The sequence below is a fragment of the Zingiber officinale genome, chromosome 2B (assembly GCF_018446385.1).
Source record: "Zingiber officinale cultivar Zhangliang chromosome 2B, Zo_v1.1, whole genome shotgun sequence".
NCBI lineage: Eukaryota > Viridiplantae > Streptophyta > Magnoliopsida > Zingiberales > Zingiberaceae > Zingiber > Zingiber officinale.
The window spans coordinates 133,094,578-133,106,500 of record NC_055989.1 but is presented as its reverse complement, the minus strand read 5'-3'; the positions used below and the strand labels follow the sequence as shown (position 1 = coordinate 133,106,500).

At 34.3% G+C, this 11,923-nt stretch overlaps 1 protein-coding gene across 3 annotated transcripts; it reads right to left on the bottom strand.

The window, feature by feature from the left end:
- Positions 1-513: 513 nt before the first annotated feature.
- Positions 514-5,775, bottom strand: LOC122047322 (transcription initiation factor TFIID subunit 15-like). 3 transcript variants are annotated; one of them, XM_042608507.1, is made up of 8 exons: positions 5,620-5,775; positions 3,880-4,011; positions 3,398-3,753; positions 3,094-3,288; positions 2,695-2,778; positions 2,156-2,237; positions 1,944-2,070; positions 514-873 (listed from the first exon to the last, which is right to left on the bottom strand). In XM_042608507.1, exons 2-8 carry the CDS (start codon positions 3,994-3,996, stop codon positions 662-664), a joined length of 1,173 nt encoding a protein of 390 aa, XP_042464441.1. In that variant the 5' UTR covers positions 3,997-4,011; positions 5,620-5,775; the 3' UTR covers positions 514-661. The 3 variants fall into 3 exon arrangements, with proteins under 3 accessions (XP_042464441.1, XP_042464442.1, XP_042464443.1); XM_042608508.1 differs by having other exon boundaries at positions 514-870; positions 5,620-5,774; XM_042608509.1 differs by lacking the exon at positions 5,620-5,775 and having other exon boundaries at positions 3,863-4,008.
- Between the last annotated feature and the right edge of the window lie 6,148 nt (positions 5,776-11,923).

Sequence of the window (11,923 nt, the reverse complement as noted above, 5' to 3'; positions counted from 1 at the left end):
AGTCTTATGCAAAGGGCATCTTATAAAGTTTTTTATGTCCACTACACCTTTATCTGAATTTATATTATTTATTTATTATTTAAAAGAAATGTTAAAATAATTACCATATATACATTAACTATTTTAACTTCTAAAGTATCTCTAATAGGTTGAGATAAAGATAATACAAATTTTATTTACTAAGTTCACATCTTTATTCAATTATAAAAGCAATGGAGTATTAACGTTTAACACCATAAAAACTGACGCCTAACCTCTTAAGATTTAAAATAAACAAACAAGTTTTAGGACAATCTAACTTATCTCAATTACTTTAATGTCCTATTGATTAAAAATTTAATTAAAATATCTTTAGAAAAAGAATTACCAAATTTTGTTTTAAATATAAAGAAACAAACGAAAGTTCAGAAGCAGCACTTGGAAAAAAACCTAAAATCCAATTGCCAACATGCATCCGAATCCCTAGAACTTGACGGGGCAATCAATAAGCAGCAAACTGGTGGAGCTGTAATCTGCAAAGCATTTGGCATTCATCCATGTTGATTATAGGATGAATTCTGAGATAGCAAACAAGCAACCAAGCCACAGTTTTAGATCATCTGCCTCCAAAGTACACAACCAACACACAAAACAAAAACCTAGCCCCCGGCACAAACCACTACTAGTCACGGTGCCGTTCTCGACCATACCCACGGCCTCTTTCATAGCTGTAATCTCTGTCGGAAACTCTCCCTCTGTCCTTCTCACGCTCCCTCTCTCTTTCCCTGCTTCTGCTCCTGCGTCTCTCTCTTTCAGAGCCTTCTCTTTCCCGGTTTCTATTGCTCTCTCGCTCTCTGTGCCGGTCTTTGGTTCTTTCAGCACCATGTCGATCTGCTAGACATTGCAGATATAGTTTATAAGAGAATAAAATGTACAAAGATCAGAAACAACACATAATTCTGTAAATTATCCCATACTAGTTTTAGACCTAGATAGATGTAGAAGAATATTAACAACAGAAAAGGAATCAAAGAAAAATCTAAATTCCGAATTATTAGGCGCAACAGGGTCTTACAAAGAGCTTGATGCCATGGTTGGATAAGTTGGGACACAAATATGAAGTAACAAGAAACAAGTTACTGCAATAGACTGCAGGCATATAAAAGTAGTTGCTTATTAAAACGAGTTCTAACAAATCAAGTCAATTTGACACTGAGCCTTGGAACCAGATCATTACAAGGCCCATAAAAGGGACCTCCTTGCATTATTTCAGGTATATAAAAGTAACTGTTATCTGCAAGATCATTGACCGAGGAATGCAAATCCACGACTTGAGTCAAGCAAAGTCCCTTCTCGTACAGGGTCACAAATCCCCATGTTTCTTTGTCGTAACTATGACAACTGCTTACTACGTCATATACACACTACCCACATCAGAGATGAGTTAACTTGAATCTATCTGAATTATGTGGAAAAGTCACCCCATCATATAAGGGATCACAATAATCTAGTTCTACATCCTTCTCAAATAACCCTACTTAGGTCTAGATTTCAAGCTGAAAATGAAGCAAATTGATTCTCCAGAAGTATGTGATGAAAAATCTATCGAGAAAAATGTTTGTGATCTTCAATGCTCTGCACACATGAAGCTAGACTTTATTTGGCAGTTTGCCATCTTCCTCGTTATGCAAACATGAGTAAACACTTACTCTTATAGATATGACATGAATTACACAAACTATGCAGCCACAAAACGTATTTTGCTCAGAAGCTGCTTTTGTTTTAGCATAGCGCTTCACTAAATAATTTGCACAAAGCAACAACAGAGCAGTGGAATTCCAACTAATTAAATCTGTTTATTTTTTGAAAAAATCTTGGAAGAAGAAAGCCAGAACAGTGAAATGGAAAATGGACTTTTGATAGAACACTATCTGGTATTTTTTGCAAGCAAAAATTAAAAGTACCTATTTCCTCAACCTCCCAACCAGCACGACCAGATCCAGGAGCCGGTTGTCCAGCTTCAGCTTGCTGGGTTTTAGCACGAAATTTCTTCTTAAGATTGCCAAATTCATCATACATTTCTCCATCATCCTGCAAGCCAAGAATGTATTATTTTAGAATAAAATAGTTGTAGGATCATCCGTGTATGATTAGCAACACTTGCAGGAACAGCTACCTCCTCAGCTTCTCTTCGCCGTCGCTTTGTTTCCTCTATTTCTTCTTCATCAAGTTCTTTGTAACCTCCAGCACGCCCTCCTCTACAAAATATGAAATAAAAGCAAAGAATGATTACATAACCAACACATCGGCATCTGTTAAATTGGCCATACACAAGACTAAAAGCAAAGCAAAACCATGTACATGCTTGTGTCAGCATTTAACTACAAGAGAAACAAACAATGGTTGCTTGCTGATGATTGCCTACCTAATTGCATGAAGCAACAAGCAAAACATGTGATAACTAAATAACAAAGCAAAGAGCACAGAGAAAAACTAAATTATTTACCAATTTAGACCATAAATCAACCACAAACAGGACTTCAAGAAATCTGCATTAGTCACTATTATTTTAGAATACTACGCTCATGCATTTTATCCCTCCATCGAACTTTACGCAAGGAATTCAAATCCTAAGACACATTAAAAAAAAATCCAAATATCCATATCAAGAATAAAATATTTTAGCAGCACAGTTACTGATACATGATACATTACCTCACACCACCCTCATTATGTCCTGGCTTGTTGGTGTTACATATATTGCATTTTGTGCGTTTCGCCCAGTTAATGTTTCCACACCTGATAGATTCATCAAATAGCAAATAAGAAACGTCAGGCTTGTCAAGTGGAACATAAGAAATAACTTGGAAAAAGAAAAATAAGTAAAATTCGTTGCCTAATTAGTTTACAGTACAAAAAAGGTTTGCTAAGAAAACGAAACAATTTATAACATTTTGGCTTCAAGAAAGTTACAAAAATTCTTCTAGCACTCCCGATGAGTACAAATCAATCAGTTAGATATTATCAAAAACACATATTAGATATGATCTATGTAGATAGTTGAAAATAAACCCAAAAGTATAAAGCTCAGATCCAACCAAGAACTGTACTTACATTGGACAAGGCCAATCATTGGGACCAAAGAGTCCTGTGGGACCACCAACAGGGCGGGCACGTCCCCCAGCATCAACACCACCACCTCGTCCCCTCCCTCGACCAGCACCACCACCTGTTCCACCAGCACCAGAAGGACGAGCTGTTCCACACCGGTTGCAAACACCACGGAAGGCAAAATTCACATTGGAACAACTGCTAGCAGTAAAACCATGAAAACAAGTTATAACAGCATCTCTATTCAAGACACAATAAGGTCCTATTGATGTGAGAATGAGTCGCTCACCAATATCATACCACCGACCTTGTATTTGGACACATCCAGTCTCCGTCTTGCTGCCATGACTTCCCCAAAGCATCGCCACGACCTCTACCTCTACCTGCACTATCATTCATATCTTCCTGCTCCTCAGCTTCCATGCTCGCATTTGCTCCAAGTTCAGGTTGTTGAGCATAGGAATTATCAATTGGCTCCTTGGATTTCGATTCGGCAATGTGTACCTCAATAAGGGATCCATGAAAGTCCTTGTTGTTGAACCATTCAACAGCAGCCATAGCTGCATGTGGGTCCTCATATGTAATTGTTGCATCACCTTTAGGCTCATTGGTAGCTTTGTCCCGGTACAACCAAATTTTTGGCCTACCAGTCCTTTTATCCTTCTGTTGAATTTCCAATGTTTTTCATTAGGAACAAAAAAGGTAATAACAACTTTCTAAAACAACAACAATAAGCTGATTAAGAAGTTATGGAGATGGCTCAAAGGGATACCTGGTTAAACCCCATACCTTTAGCAACCCTATAGTGCCAAAAAACTCAGCCAGCATAGCCTCATCAGTTCCAGGTGGCAATTTGCATACATAGACTGAGCCATTAGAAGACGCTCTTCCTGAGTAATTTGCCATCAAAGCCAATGAAACCTAATGAAAGAAGGCAAATATAATAATGAGAAGGTCATTAGTACTTAACAAACCAAAGATTTCAAAACAAGATGATTTAAGGTAAAGAGTTATCCTACTCAAATCATAGAAAAATCAGGTGAGCTAAAGATAACCGTACATACCCATAGATTTGCAACTAATTCCAATTTCCAACACTGACAGATAATAAGTACACACTAAATGAAAATAATAGTTTAGCTAACACTCCTATTGAAATATAGAAAGTTACAGCCTTTGTATGTTGACACCAAGTTCAAGTTTAACAAACACTTTTTAATAATAAGCCATGCAATGGAATGTCAGACGCCATTTCTTTGCAAGAGCGAAACATAATGAGCAACCTCTCTGGATAGAAACATTATCACAAGAAAAAATCTCATTGGGAGATAAAACTGGTATCACTTTCCTGAAGAATGAAAAATTAAGTAAATCACTTTAGTAAACACTAGCACATAAAAACTTAACATTCTTTCTTTATGTAGCTTTATAAGATGATTGTGTCGCAATGTACCACAACATTAGCAACAATGGCAGATCTCCCATGCTGAATATATCCTACTTATCTAACAAAAGAAAAGTAAAGAGCCAACAAAGTTGAACTGCAAGACCTCAAAACAGTGAAAGACTAGATGAAATACATGTCTCTGAATAAGGGACGACCTAAACTGGGATGGTGATATGAGCCAGATCCTAGCAAATGGGGAGAACAAATCACTGAGAGGAACCAGTCTAGAGGAAGAATGAAACAACAGAGGAAGCGCGCATTTGAGAAAGTGGTAGAAGGGGACCCCATGTAAGGTGTTGCTTGGATATACAAATATCTTCTTCTACCTCTTTTCTATTCCCTATCATGGATGTCTACCCCTCTATCTTGCTCAGTACTTGCTGCTTCAATCATGCCAACACCACAGCTGCCTCCAAGAGACATGATCCCCTATCCACCCTTATGCTATCCTCATTGCTGGCCAGGTTGCACAACGCTGTCCCCCTTCTTTGCACAATCCGTTGCTAACTTGAAGCAGCACCATTCTCATCTCTGCCAAGACATTCAGGCAGAACTTCCACCGGTTAGTCTTGCCGCCTACTCAATCCCTAGCCACGAACAGAAAGGGGGAGCAATTCCTTTTCTCTTTCCTTGGTTCAGCCACGCCATAAAGGAAGTTGGCTTCCAACGGGAAAAGGAAGTTACTGTGTCAAATCCCATCCAGATCCAAAGCTACGTCTGTGGAATCGATCCTCCACGCGACTGTAACAGATGGCATGGACAACGGAAAGATATTTGAAATGAAGATTGATCATTCCGACCATATTCATGTAGGAATGCCATTCTCAACACCGAATTTTGGTTTCTTTTGAAGGATTAAGCGAAATAATTTACATGCAGCGAAAACATCTAGGAGACAATATACGGTATAACTGAAGCAAGTAACCCACACTGCAATAGTTGCAACCGCACGAAACAAAATAATCAATCATCAGTAGCTCACCAACGACTATCGATCCTTCCAGGAAGGAAAATACCATGAATCATGGAATCGAAACCTATTGGGAGAAGGGAGCATCGCAGATAATAAGAAGGAAAGGTACCTAGACAAATCTCAAGCGACAAGGACGACGAGATATGGACGGAGGCTGCGGCGGCGGGATCCAGGACGAGTGATCGAAGTCACCGGAGGCGGCGTCGCTCGGAGGAGATTAGGGCTTGAAGACGAGTATTATAGTAAGGTGCGTCCAAGAAGAGATAAGGAACCGGCCTGACCGAGGACATCATTACATGGAATTAGAACGGCCTAGTTGAACCGTTTCCTGACCGGGACATCATTACATGGATTTAGAACGGCCTAGTTGAATCGTGAAACGGTTCGGCTTAATGGGCCGGTGTTACCTTTTTCATCATTTTACTGAACCGCACATATAAAGTTGTAAAATACCTATTTCACGTAGATTACTTCTAAAATGACGAAAACACGTATTGGATATCATTTTTATCCCTTTCCATGTCGCTGGTCATCCACGTCACTATCGTCCACCTCATGTGCTCGTCCAAAGTAAGAAAAGGCACTCCCAACCCACTTTCACCCCATCCTGAACCCTAACTTCTTCTACCCTCCCGACATCGCTTGCTCGTTTTTGCTTATCTTCGTAAACGGAATCCTGAATCCCTACCGAACTTGGTCACCTGCTTGTTCCCATCGTTCAAAGTTTCACCGACAACGAAGTCCTCGCTTCTTCACCTCTACGGGGCATCATCATTCTTCTGTGTTCTCCGGAAGTTGCGAAGTCTAAATCATTCATCACTGGCTACTGTATTCCCAGAAGCCTCATGACCTAGGTCAAAGATTGGTTTCATCACATTTTTCACTACGTTAAGTCGGTATTGTCCTAAGCTTCACCACCTTCTTCACGGTGTTACCTCCTTATAAATACGTCTATGAGAATGTCGAAGTATGCATCATCATCTCCAAAGGTAAATTTTTTAGATTGTTTTTTTAAATTGATCATTTATTTATGATTTAAAACAATCAAGATAAAATGTTAATACTTTATAACTTTGATAAAAAGCGCAGTTTGATTCAATATTTGTCATACTTCATACCTAAAATATGTTAAGAATTTTTTAATCGAAATTGGTTATATCATTTCTAAACAGAGTACCTTATAGTGTGTATAAAATTATGTGTTTTTTTTACTTAGTTTAAGTTATCAACAAATTTCATAATTGTTTATATTATATCATATTTATGTTTGTTTTCATTCTAATTTCAAACGATTCAGTAATTATGTTTCCATTCATTCTAATTTAATAGTGGTTCTAATTTTACAAATCTTGATTATTGTTTTCTTATATGGTAGAAAAGTCAAAGAAATACATCAAGTTCTCAATTCAATTATCAAGTTTGCATGACAAGTTACATTGGATGAGCAAGTTGGGACATTTCATATATTTTTGTTATGAAAATTTCATAAGTGGAAAGACAAAGGGTTATTCAGGAGTAATATTGCACGAAAAACACATAAATGTTATAAAAAGTAGTCCCTTTTCAATATTCCTGAACATACCAAAAATTCAGCATCTTAGGGGATTACTGGTCGACATATTTGAGAGATGGGATTGAGAAAAAGAGACATTCAAATTCGCCAACGTGGTAGTGTCGTTCACAACCAATGATGTAGTATTATTGCTTGAAAACCCAAATAGAGGCAGACATGTAGAGATGGATTCCAATGTTGCCTCCGGTGCCTTATTCGAAACATTTTTTCCAAGTAAAGATCTAAATCGATCTAGAATGGAAAATCTAATAAGCACTTATTGTCTTCGAGTCGATTCATATTTGGATGTGTTGCTATTTTGTAAATTTTATATTTTGTATCTTTTTTTCTATTTTATTTGCTTCTAATACATATAAGTTACCTTTAAAATTGAAGATATTGTCGATAATTTCGACAATCTAGGAAGTTATAATTGGGTTAAGGTTACATATAATTATATGGCTCCTCAACTCCCTATTTGGAAATGCTTACCCATCATAATGAAAGCTTAGTTAAAGTTCATCGAGAATTAGTTGTCATTCTATAAAAGGAAGGTTTTTCTTATCCAACTATCCATCTTGCTAAAGATCCTCATCCTGAACTGTTTCAACCAATTTGAGGAGGAGAGAATATGAAAGAAGTCATTATAACCTCAGGTCGACCCCTAAAGATACACCTAATTGGCTAGCATTGGTCCCAAGTAGGAAGAGGACAAGGAGAAAAATAAAGGAGGGTGAAGGGGGTAACTTGGATAGGAGGTCTAGGGAGGTTGATATTGAAATGAAAGAAGAAGATAAAACTATTTTAGTTGGCGACGATTTTGATGATGAAGAAGAGGTTGATAGAATGAAAGTAAGGGTGAAGGAACTGAAGACTATGAGATTGAGTGCAATTAAAGTAAGTAGACATTTATACATATATATTTAAGTTTGTTTGAAGTACTTACATTATCTTTAATTTGTCTTTTGCTTATGTTAAATATATTAAGTTTGATTTATTTGCTATTTGAAAGGAGAATTCAAAGAAATTAAAAAGGAAAAAATGAGAAGAAGATGCAACCTATACCTAATAGAATTCCTTCAAAATCCGAGATGGTCTACATTTGATTTCATATGGGAGAAAAGCTACTACTCATTAACTATAAATAGCTTCTTCACATGTATCTTAGGCAATATATTTACAGACGGGGAAGTAATTGATGCATATATTTCATTACTTTTTAGGGAAGCTTCCTCGTCCGAAGCTTCCTCGTCTAATAGGTTGTTTAATAAATCCATATATTGCTCAACTGAATTCATGGTAAATATGTGACTTCATATTATAATTTATATTATATTGTTGATATAATTAAACTAATTTATAATTGTATATTGAATCTTGCAGTCCACATATGAACATTTATGGGAAACAATTTTATGTCTAATTATCAAAATAAACCCGGTTGATCAAGAAGTTAGGTATATTTTGATACCTATAAATACTGATCGTGGACATTATCATTTAATGGTCATGGATACCAAGGTAAAAACATTCTACCATTATAATTCATTGTCCTACGACTATAAATATGATTAACATTTTTCAGAGTGGGTTAGTATTAACATATGAAATTTATATTCTAACATTATGATACTTGTTTTATATTTTTTTTATGAATGTTTTCTGTTTGTCCAATGCTCACAGGTCTCTGGAATCAAAATGTTTTCAACTGATAAACTAAGGGAGCTATATAATGGATTACAAGAATATCACCGATTTGAAGAATAGGCTTCTACTAAAGTAGAATGTCCTCAACAAATATTATCGTAAGGAAATTATTACATGATTAGTAAATTTCAATGATACATTGTTATTATAATTTTGTTACTAATTTAATTTTGTGATACTGCAAGAATGACTGTGACTTTTTTCATTATGTAATATATTAGACATTTATTGTACAATATTGACATGAAATTTACTCAAAAAGACATTCATAAATTTAGAGTAGATGTTGCATTATCAATCATTAGGGACAAATTTTGTAAATTCAAAGTAGAATGAATTATCAACCTTGTCTTTGACGAGTTGTATATTTGTAAATGACGTGTTGTAGTATGTTTGTAATTGGCATATTGTATAGTATGTTTGTAATATGTGTATCAAAGTTCGAAGTATGTTTGTTTGTTGCAAATTTATACTTCATCTAATTATTTGTTATGAAATGTGTTTTGTCAAGATTCTTGTTTATCGTTGTTATTTATCTAAAATGTTGTGTTGATTGAGTATTGGATTGTTTAAAAATGTTGTGTTGTGTTGTTCTAAATTCATCTGGTATTGGATTGTGTGTAAAATCCATATATTGTTGTTGTATTGGATTGCTATTGGATTAATTTTTGATTCTTTAAAAATGTTGTGCTATGTATAAAAACTCTGAATTGATATTGTAGTAGATTGTGTTTAAAAATGATGTATAGTTCTTGTATTGATTGATATTGAATTGTTCAAAATTGTTGTGTTGTGTTATTGTTCTTAATTTATCTTGTTTGGATATAGTGTTAAATTTATTTGTTGTGTGTGTTATTGTTCTAAATTGATCTTGTATTTGATTGTGTGGAAGATTGGTATGTTGTTCTTGTATTGGACTGATATTAAATTGTGTGAAATTGTAGAGTTCTATTGTTTTAAATTATTTTGTATTGAATTGTCCATTTACATTGAGCTGACTACATCATTTGTTGTACTTGGATCGTGCTCAAAAATTTGTAACTCTCAATATGTTGTATTGTAATGTTAATAATGCACATTTTCACGTTCAGAAGATCAGCATGAACACATAGAAACTTGTCCCATGTCGATCCGATGTTGTTTGGTTCATCAACCGTTTTGGTTAAAACCGGTTGATGGACTTTGCAAACCCTAAAAATTAAAAATTTGAAATCTTAAGGAAGATAATGGATGTCACATCTCAAATATGGTGTGTTTTTGTTGGGAATATGCCCGTAAAACAAATATTTATTATTAATTGCTGAATTAAATAAAAGAAGTATTTATTTTATTGTTTGATTGTTTTATGCTTATTTGTATAAAAATGAATATCTGTATAAAATCCATAATATATTGATGTAACTATGATTTTAGTATATAAGATTGTTATATACAAGAGGATTAAAATCATAGATAATATATTTAAAATGTCCATGATTGATTAAAGTATGGATCTTTAATTGGAAATCATGAATGCAGTTTGCTGACATTATGAATATGATAGTCTTATCCGGACAATCAGTGTAATGACACTAAGCAGAGGCATTTTATATAATATGATTATATAGGATAAGGACCAGATGTGATTTAAGTGTCTATGTTTAAGTACCGTTACAAAGACTCGAATCAACATCGCTAAGATGATCATATGTAGATCAATCTAAATCCTGAGTTGTCATAGACTCCTTGTTTGTATTAACAAGTCTCTTGATTTGTTTGTTAAAACCTATTTTAAATAATAGGTGTAACACTTACATTTTGGAGACTCAGTTATACATTCAGCTGGGAATATGATTTATAGATACGGAATCCATAACTTACGAAAGGATGCTAAAATGGTTCTCTTGAGTGTTGATTCTAGCACTGAATAGTTTGAGCGCTCTAATTCATAATTAGATTATGAATTAACTATTCACTAGTGAATCAATGGTACTTAAGGTTTTAGATACAAATAGAGAGGTAAAACGGTAATTTCGCCTAGCTCTATTTGTGAACCATGAACGGAGGGTTGATCGACATGTAATGATTATATCAATGGACTGTTCAAATCTTTTGAGTAAATATGTTCCATAATTCTCAAGAGTTCAATTCCGGATTTTAGTGGAATAATCTCGGAATTAATAAATTAGATAATTAGTTAAAGAGCTTTAATTAATTGTATCTAAATTTATTGGAGCTTGAAATTATGGGTCCATGGTCCCCAAACCATCTTCGTATAATCATGATGGATACTCTTAAATAATTAATTTGATTAATTATTTATTCTCACAAAATTTATTAACTAATAAATTGTTTATTATTTTTACTAAAAGAAGATATTCTATTTGTAATTTGATTACGAATAAAATATAAAAGAGAGAGAAATCAAATATTCAGATATTCTATTTGTAATTTGATTACGAATAAAATATAAAAGAGAGAGAAATCAAATATACAGATATTCTATTTGTAATTTGATTATGAATAAAATATAAAAAAGAGAGAAATCAAATATTCAGATATTCTATTTGTAATTTGATTACAAATAAAATATAAAAAAGAGAGAAATCAAATATACAAATATTCTATTTGTAATTTGATTACGAATAAAATATAAAAGAGTGAAATCAAATATTTGGATATTCTATTTGTAATTTGATTACAAATAAAATATATATAAGAGAAACATCAAGTATTTAGATATTCTATTTGTAATTTAATTACGAATAAAATATAAAAAGAGAAATCAATATTTGTGAATATTATAAATTTTCTCTCTCACTTTATAATACACGTTCCCATTTTTTCTCTTCCACTTTTGTATACATGTTCCCCTCTTTTCTCTCCCACTCGATAATACACGTTTCCCTCTTTTTCTCCCATGTTCATAATACACGTTCCCCTCTCTCCTTACTATAATATACATCTCTCTTTCTCTCTCGGAAAAAAAAAAAAAAAAAGAAAGAAAGAATGAAAAAAAGAATTTTTGGTGAAAAATTCTGCAGTTCATTTTGTGAGAAAAGTTAAAAGAGTTAGCCCACACTTTTGTCCATCCGTTGATTCGAAGAATTGGAGAGGAAGATCGTGGCATTGGAAGAACTCCGGCAACCTGTGAAGAACTCCGGCGACCTGCAAA